Source organism: Neolamprologus brichardi, chromosome 20 (genome assembly GCF_056152115.1).
Source record: "Neolamprologus brichardi isolate AB-2024 chromosome 20, ASM5615211v1, whole genome shotgun sequence".
In the NCBI taxonomy this organism is placed as follows: domain Eukaryota; kingdom Metazoa; phylum Chordata; class Actinopteri; order Cichliformes; family Cichlidae; genus Neolamprologus; species Neolamprologus brichardi.
This window is the reverse complement of record NC_142123.1, coordinates 27,750,922-27,771,959: the sequence shown is the minus strand read 5'-3', so window position 1 is coordinate 27,771,959 and position 21,038 is coordinate 27,750,922. Positions and strand designations below refer to the sequence as shown.

Sequence of the window (21,038 nt, the reverse complement as noted above, 5' to 3'; positions counted from 1 at the left end):
GGGGTGGGGGTGGGATTACCTCAAGGATTGGCTTTTTGTTTGCAGTGGTGTTGGATAGGTTGACAGATGAGGCCAGGAAGGATGAAGTGGGAAGGATGGAAGCAGGAAGGGTGTTTGAATTATGATGTTCAAAGACAACACTGTGATCTGTCTTGAGAGTAGTGAGCAGGTGGAAGAGAGCCTGGAGAGGTGGAGGTATGCCCTGAAGAGAAGAAGAATGAAAGCCAGTATAAACATGACAGTATAGGTGTGCATGAATGGGAGGGTAACAGATTGGAATTTAAAGATGCAAAGAGCAGGAAGTGAAGTTGGATGAGTTTAAATAACTTGGGTCAACCACCCAGAACAACAGACTGTGCATGAGATGGGTGAAGAGAAGTGCAGGCAGGATGGAGCAGTTGGAGATGAGTGATGATTTGTGACAGAAGAATAGCAGCAAGAGTAAACAGGACAGCTCAGGTAAAGTAGTTTGGAGACAAATTTGAGAGGCAATGTTGAGATTATTTTTTATACACCTGCAGAGGAGGAATGCTGGGTACAGTGGATAAAGGATGTTGAAGATGGAGCTCCCAGGAAGGAGGAAATGAAGAATGCCACAGAGGAGACTCATGGGTAAAAGGAGGCCATAGCACAATGCTAGGGTTGGGGTAGCTATAGGTAGATGTGGGAACCTTTAAAGGTCAAATGAGAAAAACTACACTATGTTGCTGTTGTCCTTTTATCTGAATACCACTTATTAACATTGTGAAGACTTAAATGTTAAGTATAGTATATGGTTAAGTATACTGTAGCCTCACAAAAAAGCTCTTTAACTGCATCTGAACAATAGGAAGGATAAAGATAATTTTAGAAGAAAAATCCTTCAATTTGTTCGATTTGTCAGATTAAGCTAAATAATTGCGCGTTTTTATAATGTCAGTGGTTGTGAACACAGCCTGATATTCAGCCCTCGTGACAGGCTGAAGGAGAATCTCTATCCAATGAAAATAACCTCAACGGTATGTAAACCAATCAGATGCCTTTAAGTAAGTGCGCCGATCCAGCCCATTGTCCAATCAACGCTGTTTGTAAATGCGGGCCTGAATCCCTCTTCAACCTTCTGCTTTCTGGAGGGGCACCTTCAACCAGGTCCGCGGTGCACTGGCAGCGGCTGTCTTAGTTGTAAAGAATAACTGGAAACAAGACTTTTAGACAGACACAATGTCGTTCCTCACTGTCACCAGGCTAGCGCCCAAACTACTTAATTCAAAGGTAAGAGAAACAGAATGAGCCTCGATGCCGCTTTCTTGGTTAAATCTGTGGACGTTTCCTTTAAGCTAACGTCGGGTTTGGTAGCTAACAGGCTAGCTTAGCCCTGTCAACCACATTGTGAAATGCAATTGGCCGAGTTTTTTGCAATTTGCTTAAACACTGACAAGAACTTTAATCATAGTAATGTATGGACCCTGTTTTTCGTAGATATTATTCAGAGACAGAAACCGTGTATCTCGTATCTTGTTAGCTAACGATAGCGCATGAATCATTACACTCATGTTGGCCTTGTAGTGTCATAACTGTGGTATGTTTGTCCAACCACCACAGAGCAAACTCTTAACTTTACGCTACGAGTTTCTAACTATTTGTAGAATAGCGTAATAACATAAAATTGTATTTTCTTTTAAATTCACTTTAAACTCAGTGTTTATTCACCATCGCAGTTGATCTTCATATTAAGATTTTAACCAACCATATAATGCTTATATGTTTAAAATACAGCTGAATAGCCGGTATAAATCATTTTTCATAAATCAATTTTTATGTAATCAGGTTAGGTCCACTGAAAAGACCTCTCTTAAAATAAGAGCTATGAAGAGGCAGTCAGCAGACAATTACAGCGAAAAAAAGCTGCAAAAATCATATAATAAAACTTTATGATATCTAAAGGGAGAGAATATACTACTTACAAGGTAGAAGGGTGCATACCTTTGGAACATCTGGGGTTAAGAGGTGAAGTATTTATTATGTTGTGTGGTTAATAATATAATAGTTATGGGATGGTTTGAAAGCTTTACAAATGAATACCATAAGATAGCTTTTAATTCTTGACGGGAAGGAAGTCCATTCAACCTTTTCAAAAAGAGCAGTGATGAGTATAAAATGTTGTTTATTAGACGTGGTTTAACTGCAGAAGTATTTATAGGTACACCCCACAATCTTGAAGATGTCCATGGTCAAGGACAGGCATGAAGGTTGACTACAGTGGAGGAAGTCAGGGTTCTTTAATTATAAACTGTTTTATTTTCCCTTAAATGAAAGTGTTTTGTAAGGGCATATAACACCATTTTTATTTTCTGCCTTTAAAACTAGGATGTGGCTGCTTGGAAAATGTTAAAGGTAGATGAAGCATAGTCATACTCTGAGCTAGGACAATTAGGTATTCATTAAAATAATTACATTGACAACTAGAGATCCCCTGTGGTGTTCTGTTTCTAATGGTAAAATTGCATGATTGATGATATAATCCCATCAGCAGCAGTCTGGGTTTTGTCTGTGAGATTGGAGATTAACCGGTTAAATGTGGCTTTATCTTGACATGGAGACAGAAATAAGATTTATGGTTTATGAAATGGGCAGGGCACATTTTGTATCTTATGTTTTTATAAATAGAGTATTAGAAAAATATATATATATCAAGAATGAAAAGAGCAAAAAAAACAAAAACAAAAAACAAAAAAACCTCTTGATTCTTTTGCTTTGATGTAGTTACTTACTAAGGTGGAAAGTTTTTTTGTTTTTTTCTTGTTTGTTTGTTTTGTTTTTGCTTTGTTTTATTATTTGCTTCAAGCCCTGTGTACAGGAGCTGCATGCTAAAAGATCTTTTGTTAAAAGGGTTGGCGTAATAAGCAAATGCTTCAGCCAATACCTTTTGATTAGCCTTGTCTCATGCTTTCTTGCTTTGTGGTAGATCTTTGTTCTGTCTTCACTGAGATATTTGAATGCTAATCAATAAAAACATATCAAACAAACATAAATGTCCAACATTAGGGTAAAATCCAGTTGCATTTGGAAGAGCATATTGCTGTAATGTCCATTGAAAAAATGTGATTATTTGAACAGATAAATGACTTTGTTTTAATTAAATCATTTAAAATATGCTTTGGCCAGCCTGTCAATCTTAAAGTACCCTTCCAGTGACCTTAGTCCACTGCTTTACTCCAGTGACCTCTCAGTATGAACTACTTGGTTGCCATATCAAGTCAAGTCTCCTACTACTAGATAATTTTTCAGTCATGGCGACTAAGTAGTGTCTCTCTTTCTTTGAAATCTCTATTATATGTGGGGAGCTCACCTATGTCACAGTTACCTTTCTCTCTTATCATTTGTAATCTTTGCTCTGGAGATTTATTAGTAAGCTGTAGTTACATAAGAACGTATGTGTCTGAACTATGAAAGTCATGTGATTTTTAGTGACACAATGAAGTCTTATAAAGGAGAGTCTCATGATTTATTTTTTTCTTGCTTCAGATCATTTCATCTTTTGAAAAGGGGGATTGTTTTAAGTACCTCTAGATTTAAATGTTATTAAAATGTGTATTCCTTATACCAAGATGTCTGTTTTGATTTGTTTGTCCATAGAGAGGGTGGCTTTGTTGCTAATCACTCAAGCATCATGTGTTTCTTCTAAACACAGCCTCCGGAGGGGTTGCCTTTTTGTGTGGTTGTAGTTGCTCTTTAACCCTGGCTGATGGACAGTTGGGAGTGAGTGAGTTTAACTGGTGCTCTATATTTAAGACACTGAGCTGTTACATAATCTCCCTGATGCTCAGCGGGGTAAACTGTGTATGTAGTGACGCACCCTACCTTTTTGTTTCGCTGAGCCTTGATGTTCCTGATTATTCAAAACGGTTGTGGTTATGAGGAGTAACTGTCTCCTGCCCATTGATAATCTACTGATATGTTTAAATGAACACACAGGAGTCGTATTTCACTAGTGAGTGAGACAGCCAGCTGAACTTCTCACTACTATTAATGAGTTTCCATTAAGAGTACTTTTATAAACACTTTTTTTTTAATTCATGCCTTGACATGAAAGGAAGGAGGCATCTTTTCCTAGTTTGTGAGTAATTAGGTTGCTTCACTCTGGATTTGCCCCTTGGATACATGTAATGGCTGGTTTACATTTTACCAACAGTTAGATCTGAAAGAATAAGAGTAGATGTACTTTTCCTGGCTTTACAGGACCAGTCTGATTGTTTTACACCAGCATTAACATTGTGAAAAAAACAAACTAGAAATGACACACGGGCGCGAATAATTTGTTTATATTATAATGAGATTGTGGTGTGAGGTTTTTAGAAAAGGTGCACACTGTGCTGTTTGAAAGAGGCGGGGTAATATTTGTGTGACTTGGAACATCTCCACAGTTTTGGCAGATAACACAAAGCCCCAGTTTGTGATCCGATTTTTTTTTTTTTTTTTTTTTTTTTGGGCCAGGTTGTCAGGCTTTGAAGGTATCAGGTGCAGAATGCCCTGAAATGGCTGTCACTAGTGGCTCTTTGTTGCAGACCATGTACTGTGAACTACCCAGTTATAAGTGTTGTTGTTTTTTTAACTCTAAATTTTGGGCAAGTTTGAGTGGCAGTTAGAAAATGATGATGAAAATGGAGAAAGTACTCTGAATAACTGCTTAGTTTAGTGAAAGCTTATCGTCATATTAAAAAAATAAGATGGCATTTACCAACATCAGTAGCCGATATGTATTTGGTACCATGTAATGGTTAGTGTTCAGAAATTGTTTGATGAAGAGCAGAAATGGAAATGGGCTTGTGCTTGTAACAATCAGTGTAATATTGGTGTAGCACCAGTCTTGCACAAGGATACATTAACATTTGGAGGAGGAGCCTCTAACCGAATCACTGACCTTCCAATTAGTAGCTCTACCTCCTGAGTGACAGCCGTGCTAGTGCTGTGGACAAAACAAGCAAACAGTATTATATAAATATAATACTGTTTGCTTGTAGTGTCATTTTTTTCTGGACCACAATAAGAACAGTTGTTACTGTGGGAAATCAAAAAAAGAGAAAAAAATTATTATAGAAAATGTCTGTGAAGGTTCTCAGTCATCCAGGTCATCGTAGTCAAAGGAGCTTGCAAAGAAAAGCAAGCTCCAGACGCTTTTCTTTGCAAGCTCCTTTGACTATTATAGAAAATGTTTTTTTTCCTGTGTAAAAGTTTCTGTACACTTGGTAAAAACACTGTGATTCGTTTAACATGTATATTGCTTACTACAGAGAAAGAGTTGGAGCCATTTCACTCACAGACTGATTGCAGTATTATCCTTAGAAATGTTTTGTAGCTTTTAAGGACCTCCAAGGTTGTTTCATTTTAAATACAAGCAGTAGGTAGTCTAGAAATTCTGTTATTACTATAATGTTGTTTTGTGTGTGTGTTTTGTTGTACTAACAATCCAAATTGTATTTCCTAATATGTTCTGCAGAATGCCTCTTTCCTATTTGTGGCTGCCAGAAATGCCAGCGCATCAACAACAGTAAGTGCATTTAATTTACTCCACTGTTTTCTGCTTGTTTTATATAGCTGTTCTGTAGTTTTACTGTTTGTGTTAACAACCTTTGGAAGAGACATTGGTCCTTACTCTGTGGTCTCTGTGAAGATATTGACATTTGTGGAGCAACAAATCATTTTTTTTTCCTGAAATGTTTGCATAAAGTTTGTTTAACCACGGATCACAAGGGAATGTAGTCTATTTTAAGGCTGAATGTTTATTCAAGGGCATTAAAGAGTAAACATCGTCTTTTACAGAATCTGAAGGATGTCCTCTCAGACCTCATTCCTAAAGAACAGACCAGGATCAAGAACTTCAAACAACAGTATGGGAAAACCAACATAGGGCAGATTACTGTAGACATGGTAAGTGGCGGAGATTTTTGCACACGTTTAGTGAGCTGAATAAAATAAGACCCTCACACAAGTGAGGCACTGAGCTGGATTCCTCAGATCGATTATATTAATTCAGGGAGGAGCATTTGGGCTTTACCTTGATGCAGATTAGCTGTGGCATGTTAGCTGCACATAATCCATCTAGGCCTGCCTGGTCTTGTTTACTGTGCCAGGTATCACTGTTCGGTCATCTCCCTCAAAGGTCACAAATTGTGCTGCTTCCTGCCAACAGGGATATTTGAGCTGACTCTCAAACCTCCACTGTAAACTGGCACTTGCACTTTTTCTCTCGCGCGCGCACGCACACACACACACACACACACACACACACACACACACACACACACACACACACACACACACACACACCACTGCAACAAATCTATCCTCTTCCATCTATCAAACACTGCATCTAACTTGTTGCATTGTAGATTTAATGTGTGTCACTTCATGTGTCACTGCAATAATGCATTCAGTGTCTATTAACTTATTTCTGTGTGCAGAATTACAAACCTGAATAGTATTTAGGATGTTTCTTCCTGCCTTTATAAAGACATTTGGTGGACACTGATAGCAAAATCAAAGAGGTGAGCTTCTGAAATGGTCTACTGATAAAAATAATCAGTAGCTAAAAGGTTTTAAAGTCCAGTATAGCGTAACTTGGTTACTACAAACACACACGGCTGTTTATATATATTATTGACAAGACAATTTTCTGAATGTCATTCCATGTTTTTGTTTGTTTTCATCCATAGGTCTATGGGGGTATGAGGGGAATGAAGGGTCTGGTGTATGAAACCTCTGTGTTGGATCCTGAGGAGGTCAGTATCAGAGCCACAGAGAATACACTGATATATTATTGCACATCTATTAGTGCCTGCGTTTGTTGGTACATTTATATTTTAAAAAAAAAAAAAGGGGGGGGGGTGTTGCAAGACAGAGGTGCCACACTAGGTTTGAGGTTGTTTAGAAACAGAACGACTTGTGATCAAGTCAGTACTGCAAAGTAGGGCAGGGCAATATGGCCAAAAATATTTATCACGTTATATATTTGAAAATTTGCGATAACTATATAACTGACGTTATAATTGATGCAAGACAAAATATGTTACAACTCCACAACTCAAAACCCCCATAACTTTATTTTCACTTAAAAAAGCAGCTGTTTTTTTATGTGCATTAAAGCCATGTAAAAAATTTGACAGTGCAAACGCAAATTCCTTGCTGACAGTTTAACCAAAAGGCATTTCCAGTGGAAATGGGCTGACGTATCCTCAGCATAACCACGTATAATATCCACAAAAGTTAAAAGAGGTGCTTTGCAACATGAAACTGCAGTGTGCCAAATAAGTAAGTCAAGTACGTGTTTTTCAGACCATAAGGTGCACGGGATTATAAGATAGATTAAGCGAAACAAAACAGTCAGATAGCCTTGAGTTTAAAATCTGCTTCATACGCATAAGTGCCACACACACAATACGGTAAAATTATGTTGAAGCACTGTACGTATTACTCCACGAGGCTCCTGACTACGGTAGTCTTAATGTTCCGACAATCCATCAAGCGGTGCAGCTTTGTAGTTTAGCAAAGTCGTACTAAAACATTTTTTGACAGATTTTTGAGCGCTGTGTACCGCATAAAATTGGTTTGAGGTCAGTACGCACAACCAGAATTCATACAAAAGGCATACCGGATTATAAGGTGCATTGTCGATTTTTGAGAAAATTAAAGGCTTTTAAGAGCACCGTATAATCTGAAAAATACAGTAATAAGGATGGCCTGCTTGCATGTTCTACAAAATTTTTTTGCTTTGGTGGCTATCTGACGGACAAAAAACAAACCAGTTCCACATCACTGAAGTTGAACCATTTTTACAAACCAATTCTGGTTCATCTGTTTCATTCAACGATCCGCTTTCGCCCTTCTCATTCTCTGTCGCCGCCATGCTTTTTCCGCCATGTGCGTATGAAAACAAAGGCACTGCGCGTGCGCGTTTTACCCATATTCTATTGCGATATTTAATTTTCTTATCATTGCCCAACATTATACCGTGAACGGTATATTGTTGGTCTTTTTAGTTTTCTAAAAAAAATTTCTTTCTTTCTTTTTTTTTCTCACCACTTTAATTAAAACCCCCTTTGCAGTATGTATCCAGTTAACAGTTGATAACTTCTTATTGTATTTTTTTTTAATAAAACAAATATTTAGTAGATGAATCCTGTTTTGTTAAGCAACCCATAAAAATGAGTTTATACTCTTTTTTTTTTTTTTTTTTTTTTTTCTAATCTCCCCGTCAAGATTATCTACTTTTGCCACCTGTGGATCCTTTTCACTGCAGCTACTTCTAATTAATCTCTCCTTGGACATCCTGTTCTGTTGTCTTGCCCTTGTTCCTCTGTAATTTGTGGACTGATCTTCAACACCATGTCAAAAAGTGATCCTTAAACTTGATGTTAGCTTGTGATTGTTTTCGGGGGGGGGGGGGGAGTTTCAGGCCTAAAATGAATTTACTTGGCATACTGTCATGCACATCAATTCAGGTTGTTCAGTGATTGACTTCCCTCACATGCTTCAGATACTCTGTTAACAACAAGCATACTTCCTCTTGTTCTCCTTAAAAATTATTGACTCTCCTGTTGAAAATTGCTGATAACTGCATAGCTTGAAATTCAGGTTAATCTATATTAGAAATTAATGGTTGCTCTCTGCTCACGTTCAACATCGATGACAAAAGCGCAGAGTGCATAGTGTAAGTTCTCATAGCAGTGACCACTTGCTCTGTGCGGAGAGTTCTTGGAAGTAATGTAGAAAAGGCAGCAGCCAGAAAGCTGCACTGGCATGGCATGATATCTTAAATTTAAATCAGATAAGGTTTTTGAACAAACATGTTATCAGCCAGACTCTAAACACAAAAAGCACAAGGTATTATTATGGTAAGCTTTTTTCTGTTATTTTATTCTTAACTGCATACGCATTAGCATTCCCTGTAGGCACTTGAGTTGATTGCTTTCTGGCCAAAGCTGTGGCACTCTGAGGCATTGAATCATCAATATTCATTGGTAGAGATGCAGCTTGCCAGTACTCAATTGATTGTGCATTTGATGATAACAGGAATATGTAGCTAATTATCACAAATAACATTTACTTCAACATCTTCTCTCCCCTCTCGTCTCTACTTTGATAATCAGGGCATCCGCTTCAGGGGCTACAGTATTCCAGAGTGTCAGAAGCTGCTGCCTAAAGCTCCAGGAGGTGAGGAGCCACTGCCCGAGGGTCTTTTCTGGCTGCTGGTCACAGGACAGATCCCAACTGAGGAGCAGGTGAGTCGATGCAAGAAGTTATTGTCGTAAAATGTTGTTGTCTACTGGAGTTTCAGAGAGCAGGTATCTGTCATGGTATGTCAGACGCTGTCAAATCTCTTCAGAATGCTTCATCAAAACTGAATATTCTTGCAGTGCAGTAAATAAGGTGACTTTGGCACCTGGATCAGTTAAGATCGTGAGTCACGACATTTTCTTTTGCATCATGGAAACGTGAATAACAAGATGCTTGGTGTGTGTTCAGTTCAAGTGTATTTATCTAATGACAGATACAAATGTACAAAGGCTCAAGGCACATTATATTTTAACCTTGGTTCTTCTCAAAGTGCAAACTGCCATCCTTGTTTAAAAAAAAAATTCCATGGCCTTGTCAAGGAAAGAATTTATATACCGTATTTTCTGGACTACAAAGCGCACCTGAATATTAGCCGCACAAGCTAAACTCAGGGGAAAATCCTATTTTGTACATACATTAGCCGCACCTGACTAAAAGCCGCAGGTGTTTCAATGTTGACTTATCATATGTAAGAGAATATGCACGGGGAATATGCAAGGGAATTGTTAGGAAAGAGATGGCTGTTTGGAGACACATCCCTTTTATTAATATTTTGAAAACAAGTTATGAGTACATATTTGCATAACTTTTTAGGTAGATGTACAAGTACCGGTAATTACAAGTACGAAACATGTACTGTGCTTCATAAATGAGTAACAAATGTAGTACATAACAATAATCTACAGCACACCAGAAAAATAGATTCGGACTACCTTTTAGGCTCAGGTGCAGTGACACGGCTTTAACAAGAAGAAAAGTCAGTCATTCACCACCATCTTTCTCTTCTTCCTGCGCACTAAAACCACCAAAGTCCTCTTCTCCAGTGTCGGAAACGAACAGGCTCAGGATGGCTTCGTCATCCACTCTCCGCTTCTCTCCTTCGTTGTCACTTTCAAAATCAAAGAAATCCTCGTCGTCAGTGTCAGAGTCGAACACCCTCAGAAGGGCCATGGCGGTGTCCTCCTCTCCATCATGCAGCAGTCCAGCCCTTCGAAATCCGTTGGTGATCATGGATGTTTTCACACTTTTCCACGCTGTCAGAATCCACTGGTGGAGTTGGGCATAACTTGCTTTTCGCAAGTTTATCACCGCTCGTCATCCACACCTCCCACAGAACGCGTAGCGCTACTTTGAAGTTTGTTTTTTGCTCTACTTTGTACGGGATTACGTTGCCTGGCGGACGGACATGTGACCAACATACCACTCTTGAACCCCGATACTGTGTGTATCGGGGTTCCACCAGGCAACGTAGTGCCGTACAACAGCGGAACAAACAAAACAAATCCTCTTACAATATCACAAAAATCATGGACAATCCATAGAAAAGCCCCACCTGACTAAAAGCCACAGGGTTCAAAGCTTGTGCAAAAAGTAGCAGCTTATAGCCCGACAATTACGATAGTAATCTTTAACTCAGAAATGTCTTAATTTCAGTTGTTTCTAGTTATCATCTACATTTAATTTTTCTTTACGTTCACAATAAAAGAAATGGTACCTTAACAGTAGTTTAAAAGCTAACTCGGTGAAAAAGTGACAAATGCACACAAACAACCAACTGAAGTGATATATTATACTAAATGTCTTGACGTGAGCATTTCTCTTGTGCAGCCTGTAAAAATATATTTGCACTGAGTCACCAAAATTTTGAGAATCACTTAAGGCAACAAAAAAAAAAAAAACACCCTTGAGCAAGAACCTGTTTGCAGTGGGGAGTAAAAAAACAGGCTCTGTGTGTGTGGCAGTCTGCCTTAATTGGTTGGGTTGAGGAAAGCGAAGATGAGCATTTTACAAACCAAATGACACAACAATAATAACTTCTGGGCAGGTTGGTAGGGCCAGTCACTGTTGATGAAATGCATGCAGTTTTAAACTCAAAGATTTGTAATGTTTGCAGAAAAGGTACAGGGACAGTGAGGACAGAACAAAATGCACAAACTACAAGAAAGAAAATAGAAGCAAATGACATACAATACTATAATAAATAAATGCCCGCAGAGTGAAATACAGAACAGCACAAGACAGGTGCTCTGTGAATTTAGAGGTCTCAGCAACATAGGCCCATGTAGCAGCAAGAGTCAGAATCAACTAAGCCAGCCCTAATTGTATCAATCAATCCATCCATCAATTCGCTTCCGCTTTTCCTTTTCAAGTTTGCGGGGGGCGCTGGAGCCTATCCCAGCTGTCATAGGGCGAGAGGTGGGGTACACCCTGAACAAGTTGCCAGTCTGTCGCAGGGCCAACACACAGAGACAGACAACCATTCGCGCTCACATTCACTCCCGCATTCACACCTATAGGCAATTTGGATTAATCAATTAACCTATCCCCCTAATTGTAATCATCAGTATTTAGTTTTTTGTACAGCGTCTGCCGGTGAAATATAAAAGCTACTCATGTTAATTTAAAAGCTCTGAGAAGCACAAGTAAGGCTGAGTGAAGTTTTCGATATGGAGCTGTGAGATTTTTAGAAAGTAGATACAAGAATAATCTTGATTTTTTACAGGGAATCAATAACCAAAGTCGATATCTAAGAAAAACTGTTTCTAGCTCATGTTAGCTGGAGATTGTATGACGGCAAAAATTTGGCGTGTATAAACCCTACGGTTGTATCTTGTTTCTCAGTTGTAAAAACAATCTATAGGGATTTTATTGCTGCCAACTATCTCCTTACAGAATGATATGAGGACAACCTATGCTCCTTTCAAATACTTGCAACTTTCAAGCGCACCTCTCCATCTGTTCTTCCTGCATCTCATATCTGCTCAAAAAAGGCCAAGGAGGAAATGTTTATTCTCAACACACATTTGTCTCCTTATTGATCGAAGAGTTTTCTGAGATTTCTGCCTCATCTATTTATTTTGTGTCCATCTTTCTTTCCAGGTGAACTGGGTGTCCAAAGAGTGGGCAAAGAGAGCAGCACTTCCCTCTCATGTTGTCACCATGTTGGATAATTTCCCCACAAATCTGCACCCCATGTCCCAGTTCAGCGCTGCCATTACAGCTCTGAACAGTGAGAGCAGCTTTGCTCGGGCCTACTCTGAGGGAGTCCACAAGTCCAAGTACTGGGAGGTGAGTTTACACCCATACCTTTTTTGAAAAATATGGACTAACAGAATTTTTTTTGCTCAAGAGACTGAATCACTTTAGACACAAGAACACTTTCAGTTTGGTTTCATGTGGTCTTTTCTTGTTGTGTAATTTATCTATTTATTTTTTTAAAGTTTATCTATGAAGATTCTATGGACTTGATTGCCAAGCTCCCCTGCATTGCTGCCAAGATCTACCGTAACCTGAACCGTGAAGGCAGCAGTATCGGAGCTATCGACTCCAACCTCGACTGGTCCCACAACTTCACCAACATGCTGGGCTACAGTGATCCCCAGTTCACTGAGCTTATGAGGCTCTACCTCACTATCCACAGGTGCAACTTAAGATGCCTTTTTACATAAAACAAGTTGGATTTAATCTTTTTTTTTTTTTTTTCTAGTAACACTTGAATCAAAGTCTTGCCTTTTTAATCTAAGAATTAGAGATGTTAAGTGAGATGTCGAAAAGATGACAATGAAACTCTCAAACCTATCTGGAGTTAGACAGCATGACATTATGTCACTACTTGGTTTGATTGATTACTGATGAGGATGACTTGGCCAAGTGTGAGGGAATTTAAAGGGTTTTTTTTTTTCTTCATCATCTGACCATCAAAACTAACCAAACTATTACAAACAGAAGCAGTAGTTCTCAGGTATAACACAGCCTGAGGTAACTACCTACAGGTTTCCTAAAGTGACCTTAAATTTATTTAGCATGACCTTTTTCCTTTTTTTTCCTCAAGCTTAGTTGAATTTGTTGCTTAATCCAGGTGGAAGGAGCTGCAAATGTAATGACTGTTTCTCCAATTTGAATATGGACAGAAGCAAAAACTCTTCCCAGACTTTTTGATTGATGTAGGTCAGTTAAGTAAGATGGGAGCCGACTGAGAATAGTATTGTAAATAGGAATATATATAGTAGTGTAGTCTACAACAGCGGTCCCCAATCCCCGGGCCTCGGACCGGTACCGGTCCGTAAGTCGTTTGGTACCGGGCCGCGAGAGTTGAGGCTCAGGTGTGAAATGTATAGTTTTCAGGGTTTTTATCAGTTTTCAGTGTTATTTTGTTATCGTTTTTATCGTTTACTCGGTTTTCCTTGGTCTTTTCACGTGTGTTATGAATAAATTTTCTGTTTTTTCGGTACCGGTACTAGTTTTATTTTGTTGTATTTACCTGCGACACCTTAAAGGCCGGTCCATGAAAATATTGTTGGGCATAAACCGGTCCGTGGCGCAAAAAAGGTTGGAGACCGCTGGTCTACAACACAGTGTTGGGTGTAATGCGTTACTAAGTAACGCTTTACTGTAATTAAATTACTTTTCCACTGAAAAAGTAGAGTAACTGATTACTGTTCATTTTTAGGTATTTTAATTACAGTTATTTACAATGTACTTGCGTTACATTGTAAAATAATTAAACTCGCTGAATATCATTATTTAATTTCAATAATTTATCTTCTAAACGTAGAAGTAAACTCTGCCGCTTTAACATCGCTGTAGTGCAGCTGCACGTCATTTCGCGCCAGTTTGCTGCATAGTCGTATTCTAAAGCGGAAGATGTCGGACTCGGCTGAAGCGTGTGGCTGTTTTAGGAAATGGAAATATTCCCGTCACTTCACTTTTCTGAAACAAGCAGACAAGAACATTACAGTAATATGTAAGCTATGTCCTGGGGAGAAAAAACTATCGGCCGTTGTTAATGGCACGAGTAATCTACTGAAGCGCCTGACGCGAGAGCATAGACAAACACTTCTGAGTGATCCTTGTTCATCATCCATGGATAACACCGCGGCAACTCCTGCTAAGCAGGCAAAATGATTGATTTTACTTCAGCAGCACAGAAAGCGTCTGAAGGTGAGCTTAAAAAATGATTGCAGGCTACATTGTGGAAGAGATGCTACCGCTGCGTACTGTAGAGTCTCCGTCTTTCAGAAAATGTATTTATTATTTAAAGAGTTTAATTTTTATTGTTTGTCCACTCAAGGTTTATAGGGATTTTAAAATGTATTTAGTTAAATTACTTATTGAGTAATTAAGTTACTTTTCTGACACAGTAATTAGATAAGTATTTTAAATACAATATTGATTAAGTAATTAGTAATTAATCACTTTTTTAAAGTAACTTACCCAACACTGCTACAATATGACAAAACAGACCATCCAACCTGAGTGTGCAATGATGTGCAAAGGCTTTAAGGTTTGAGTGCTGAGGTAATGAATCTCAGTGCTCCTGGATAAACAGAATCCACTGTTGCTAAGGCGCATGTATATAAATAAAATCGCTATTATCAGACAGACAGACAGAAGTTAGAGCAGCGAGGCTTTTTCTTGCCTCAAAAGAAATGCTAGATTAAAAAAGAAAAGAAAAGAAATTTAACCAAGAAAGTAGCATCTTTAGTTATTTATGTGGAGAAATTCCTGCTTTTTACTGTGACAGCAGTCCTCTTATCCTGAATTTGATGCAATATACAATAAAAATAGATATTGGTTTACACAGTCTGCAGTTTGTTTAGCAATCAAACATGCCATGCAGGATATGTGCGCTGAAAAAAACAAACTCTAAGAGCAAATTCAATTTATGTCCCACACAGATGGTTCTGCTCAGATAAAAAGGGTTGACAACTCTCCAGCCTCCCCAGTGTTACTGTTTGCCATTGTGATGATGTGTAGCAGATGCCGGTGTAGACTTAAATGGAACACTCTAGAAACCTTACTGTTAGAATTAAAAATTTAATGTGTTCATTACTATGTGTTTTTGTGTGTTTGTAAAATTGTAGTGATCATGAAGGAGGCAATGTCAGTGCTCACACTAGCCACCTAGTGGGGAGTGCCCTGTCTGACCCCTACCTGTCCTTCAGCGCTGCCATGAATGGTTTGGCCGGTCCTCTCCATGGCCTGGCCAATCAGGTTAGTAATGCACAGATTGTCATTTTCATTCTGTTTTCACACTGAGAGATCCCAGGTTAATCCCCCATTCATCTTTTTATAAAGAAAGCATTTTTATTAGGAACACTGCAGTGGATATTATGTGATAATGATTTTTATTTCAGTCAGTTTATTACAATTGTTCCAAAAACACTACATACAACACTTTAATTATTTGATTTTTACCAAAAAACTAAGAAATCTGATGAGGAAAAAAACTGAAAACAAGTTTAATGTGTAGTTTAATGGTTGGTTCATAATAATTTAATGCCTTTATAATGTCATAGATCTCTTCTGTAGCATATAGATGGGTTAGAGTTTATTTCGCCATACCTTCTTACTAATATTAAAGATGACCGAGTTCTGCTAATCAGCTTTACTTTCACAGGCCTGGTATTCTGAATACTAGCTTACTGTCACATTGTCACAACACTTGATTAAAACGGATCATTAAATTATTAGACACTTCTGTGTTTTTAATCACACATTAAAATCTCCACTGTGGTAGAAGCCTTTTTTTGAAACAACCTTGTCACCTTTGTGCCAACATGGCAACATAATCATTGAGGACTTGGCTGTTTTTAGTCAGTGCAGTAGACAAACACTAAAGGTTTCAGAGTTCAATAACGTTCACAAAGCACTGCTTGTATACCAGCGCCTGAGGAAAGGTCTCCCCTACTTTTATTAGCTAGCAATTTGTCAAAGCTGCTTCTACTTCCTCCAATAAATTTTGGCATCTGTTTAATTACTATCCATCCATTTTCTTAAGTGCTTATCCAATTATAGTGTCAGGGGGGGCTGGAGCCTATCCCTGCTTCATTTATTTATTAGCTACTTAACTAGTTAAATACAGTCATATGATATGACCAACTATTATGAGCAGTTGTACAATAACCTATGATTTTAGATTAAAATGTTCATAATGATTTTTTTCTTTCAGTTTGCGCTTTGCTCACATATTTGACATATTGACACTTAAAATGAGTTTTGGTTTGATTTCAAACACAGTGCCAACAAAAATACCGCAGAAAATTCACTTAGCTTATGAATGTGTGTTTTGTCTTGTTTTGTGGGTTTTTGCTGCACCTACAGGAGGTACTGGTGTGGCTGACTGCTCTGCAGAAGGAGTTGGGAGGAGAGGTGTCTGATGAGAGGATGAGGGATTATATCTGGAACACACTCAAGTCTGGAAGGGTAAATAAGCACCACATCTGCAAACAAACAACTCTAGTTATTATTATGACTTCATTTTCCACTCTCACTCATTTTCAGAATAACACTTCTGGGGATGTCAGGGGTCCAGTTGTTTCTACCAGAAGTTACAGCTAGATTTAGGAACCTTTGGAGGAACTCAAATCAGATTCTTTGTTAAAAGAAAAAAAATTAACACTTTAAAAATTCCCTGGTGGGCTTTTGTCTAAAAGAGTAGAAACTTTGGGCATGAGGCTTTCTGCATTGAACATTTCTAATTGGTTCTAATCTCCCTAATCTCCCTAATCTGTTAGAACCCCATTGTCAAAGCAGTAACTCGAAAGCAACATCAACACAAGTGGCTTATTGTTGCAGCAGTGTTGTCACTTTATATGGCATCGTTGTTTTTTGTATAGTCTTCCTTCACCTACAGGACTAAGAGGAGTAGTTGATTTAATGTTGGCACAAATAAAGTTGTGTAATTACAACAGTTTTTTTTGTTTCCAAAACCAAGAAATTGCTATTATTACAATTTTTATAATTTACTATATTTTACATCTGATTTACTCTGACCTTCATCTAAACCTTCATATTCTAGTTTATTGATTTACTGAATAACTAAATTCTGTTTTTGTCTTTCATAATAGGTTAAAATTGTTAATGTATACCATAAAGAATTTGTAAAATAATAGTATTTTAGCACAGATAGAATGGTGTTGATGTCACCTAACAGCAAGTTGTTTTACATGTAAGTTCTGCACCTGGTTGGTTTCTTCTGGTTTTGTTCCCCAAAACATGCATGCTAGGGTAATTAGTGATTGTAAATTGACCTTATGGGTGTGTTTAAGTTCTTAATGCGTTTCTGAAGGTCTCGTGAGTACTTAGAGTTGTCAGAGAGACTAGAAGAGTGCGCTGTCAGGTTAAAAATGTTGGTTTCTTGGCTGTAGGTGGTTCCAGGTTATGGCCATGCTGTCCTAAGGAAGACTGATCCACGTTATACCTGCCAGCGCGAGTTTGCCCTGAAGCATCTGCCCAGTGACCCCATGTTCAAGATGGTTGCCCAGCTTTACAAGATTGTACCCAATGTGCTCCTGGAGCAGGGTAAGGCCAAGAACCCCTGGCCCAATGTAGATGCTCACAGTGGAGTGCTGCTGCAGGTAAGACCTGGGATTATAATTATGCATTTGTTATCTAACTGAAATAATCACAGATGCTGAAGTAACTGACTGCTTCCCTGTTTGTGTGTATGTTCAGTACTATGGAATGAGTGAAATGAACTACTACACTGTGCTCTTCGGTGTGTCCCGTGCCCTCGGCGTGCTGGCCCAGCTGGTGTGGAGTAGAGCCCTGGGCTTCCCCCTGGAGCGCCCCAAGTCCATGAGCACAGATGGACTGATGTCTTTGGTTGGAGCAAAGTCAGGCTGAAGCACCAACCTGAAAGTAGCTGTGGGTTAGTGTTAAGGGTGGGAGGAGGTGGAAACATCAAAAAGCAGACATAAGTTGACCCCTTGTCATTTCCAACCCCAGGGATTTAATAGGATTCAAAGAGACAGTATTCTTTCAATGCCATTTCACAAAAAAAAGGGCCTTTTTAAATTGTCATAGCATTAGTCTTCAAGTGTGTTTAGTTAATCACTGACAGGCTTTCCAATCATGTCTCTCTATCTAAAACATGAGCAGAACAAACTTTATATATGGCCACGGTAGGCTCAAACTACCTACCACTTTTAGGTCTGCTAGCATTGCTAAGATTTCCCCTGAGCGGTGCTTCTCATTGGACACTGGGTCTAAACTAAGAATAGGTAGTGGCATTCAAAGGGAATTGTGGGAGTGAACTGCACTTCCTTTGTATGTAAGCTTCTACATTTAAAAATCTGACTAAATCTTTTTGGCCAATACAGTGACGTGTTGTAGAGGATACTTCCAAGCAAAATGCAGTTTGTCACACAGCTCTAATTTTAGTTTTTCGTCTATGCAACGTTGTCATCCCACCCAGTTGATCAATGCGTTTCACTCCCACTTATGAACACTCCAGTGTAACAAAGAAAAAAAAAAAAAAAAAGGTCCTCACTAGTAAAAATCCTAGAAAGCCGTTTAAGAAAAAATATTCGTTTAAAGACACTGCCCCTTTAAATCTCTGGTCTCCCCCTTTTTTTTCTTCTCTAACTTGTAGTTTTTTCTAGATGACCTGTAATACCTCTATGATCAAAATAACAGTCTTTATTAAAATTTGATTCCTTGGTCTTATTTTCCTCAAAGTAATTTCCTATTTTTTTAATGGGTTTCTTATATAAGAATGCCTGAGAATCAGGACTAATGAAGGTAACTGATACAGATTTGAGCAAAGGGTGTTGTAACTGGCAACCTGCAGGGAATCCTTAAGAGCAAGCTTGAATAAAAACAGGATGGGAGGGGGGGCTTTGTAGAGTTTTGTTTTGTTTTTAAGTCTTCTTTTATTTGACTGTATGTTCATTTCTTTATCCCAGCAGCAGAGCACTTCAAATGACAATTATAAAGTTATGAAGTATTTGATTGGATTTCCTAAATTGTAACAGTAGAAAATCTCCCCCTTTTTTCTTTCTTTTGGTGTTGAATGATGTATGAAAATATATTTGGGTTTGAATTTTGTTGTGGTTTTATTTATACTCTGTGTACATAGGTATATATATGTATAGCATTAATGTATGAGCTGTAAGCATTCACTTGCTGCTTATAACCACAATGAGCACCACAGTTTACCAGCAGAGTAGTCGTGTCCACTATATGTCCAGTCTCGCTGGTCACTGTGAATATCTGACAATGAACAAAAAAAAAAACTGCAGCTATCTTCTGTATATACAGTTTATTCCCAAGCTCTGTTTCCTCAGCTGGTGCTGTATTTCAGGTATTTCACTTGAATGTGTCAAGCTTGCTCTTAAGTTCTGGGTTTCTCAACACTCCATTTTTGTCTAGTTAGAGTTCTTGCGTATTTCCTCCTAAGAATACTCTTTAACGTGTTCGTTCCGATACTTGATTCTCTCTGCTCTGCTCTTCTGGCTTTTTCGGGCACGTGTTTTGTGTTTTATTGTAGCGTTCTTCCATGTGGCAGGTTGTTCAACAGATGTGGTTATTTTGATCGTAGAGGAGCTTATGGGTTGTAACTGGGAGGAATCATTAGAGAAACACTTGGGGCAGGGGGACAGGGCTGGGTGGGTCAAATGGGCAAGAAAAGCTTGAAACAACTATTGGAAAACCTTAGAAAAAAAAAAGAAAAATAAAGGTTTTTATTAACACTTGTTTGGTCTCATTTTCTTCATAAGTGCTTGAAAAAGAAATTGTGATGTAATTCCAGTTCCAGTTGCATGTAAGTTTGTGAAACCTTTGAAATTACCAGGATTTCTGAAGTGATTACCCAAACGTACCCTCCTTGTAATACACAAACACTGTAAGGAGAAAAACCTCAGGAAAGCAAAGAATCACGGGCCCAGAGTTAATTCATGTACATGGGCGAATCCTATGCAGGAATGCGCCCAGGCATCTGGTCAGACTTTATTATATACTGCTTACTCATGTAACACTCATGGGTGGAGTACAAGTTAGGAAAAAACAACTTCTTATCTGGTGCTTGCATACGAGGCTGCACAGGATGCAGCCTTGCAAGACGAAGATGGACAAGTTGATTAACGATCTTGTAGTGGGTTAAAACAATACATGTGGGTGTTGTCTAAACTTGAGCAACTTCCTCATGTGATCACTTTGTTCCAGCTAAAGAATTTGCTGACACGCTATGTACAGGCATTACTGTGCAATTTAAATAAGCTAAACATGAAAGGTAATAAGGTAAAATCTTTTGACAAACACAGTCTCACAAAACGCTGTCTTTTAGCCATTGCTAACAGTTGTTAAGCTTTCACGATTAAAAAGGACTGAAATAATAGTTAACAATCATTATTAATGGCTGTGGAAAAAAATATTTTAACAATTATTAAATTATTTAACAATTAAATTTGCACTTGTTGGATACCGTATTATACACTTACTGGATACTGTTAGTTACACCCTGCTAGTACCAGATTAGACTCTTGCTTTCATTACTGCCTTATTTCATCATGGCATTTAGCAAGATAGTGGAAAAAATCTTTTGTCCATATTTACATGATAGCATCACACAGTTGCTTCTGATCTGTTGGCTGTACATCTATGATGTGAATGTCTTTGATGTTTAAACGATACTCAGTTGGTACAGTTGGAATCTAAACTGGGCCAAGGAAAATATCCCTCACAAGGTTCCAGCAACAGCCTGAACAGTTGATACAAGCCAGGGTGGAAGCATGCTTTCAGGCTGTTGCTCAGAATGCTCAGACCTCTACATCGGAGAGACCAAACAGACACCTCATAAAAGCATGGCACAACACAGAAGAGCCACCTCCACAGGACATCTGCATCTAAAGGAGGATGCCAGTGTTCACATTTTGGACAGAGCAGAAGGATGGTGTGAAAGAATCCATCTATGTCAACTGTGAACGGCCATCTTTGAACAGAGG

At 38.5% G+C, this 21,038-nt stretch overlaps 1 protein-coding gene across 1 annotated transcript; it reads left to right on the top strand.

Moving 5' to 3' along the window:
* Positions 1-1,072: 1,072 nt before the first annotated feature.
* cs (citrate synthase) lies at positions 1,073-19,790 on the top strand. Its single transcript, XM_087833441.1, has 11 exons — positions 1,073-1,251; positions 5,477-5,527; positions 5,800-5,907; positions 6,693-6,758; positions 9,126-9,257; positions 12,193-12,381; positions 12,534-12,733; positions 15,177-15,306; positions 16,417-16,518; positions 17,463-17,672; positions 17,770-19,790. Exons 1-11 carry the CDS (start codon positions 1,201-1,203, stop codon positions 17,938-17,940), a joined length of 1,410 nt encoding a protein of 469 aa, XP_087689567.1. The 5' UTR covers positions 1,073-1,200; the 3' UTR covers positions 17,941-19,790.
* The last annotated feature ends 1,248 nt before the right edge of the window (positions 19,791-21,038 follow it).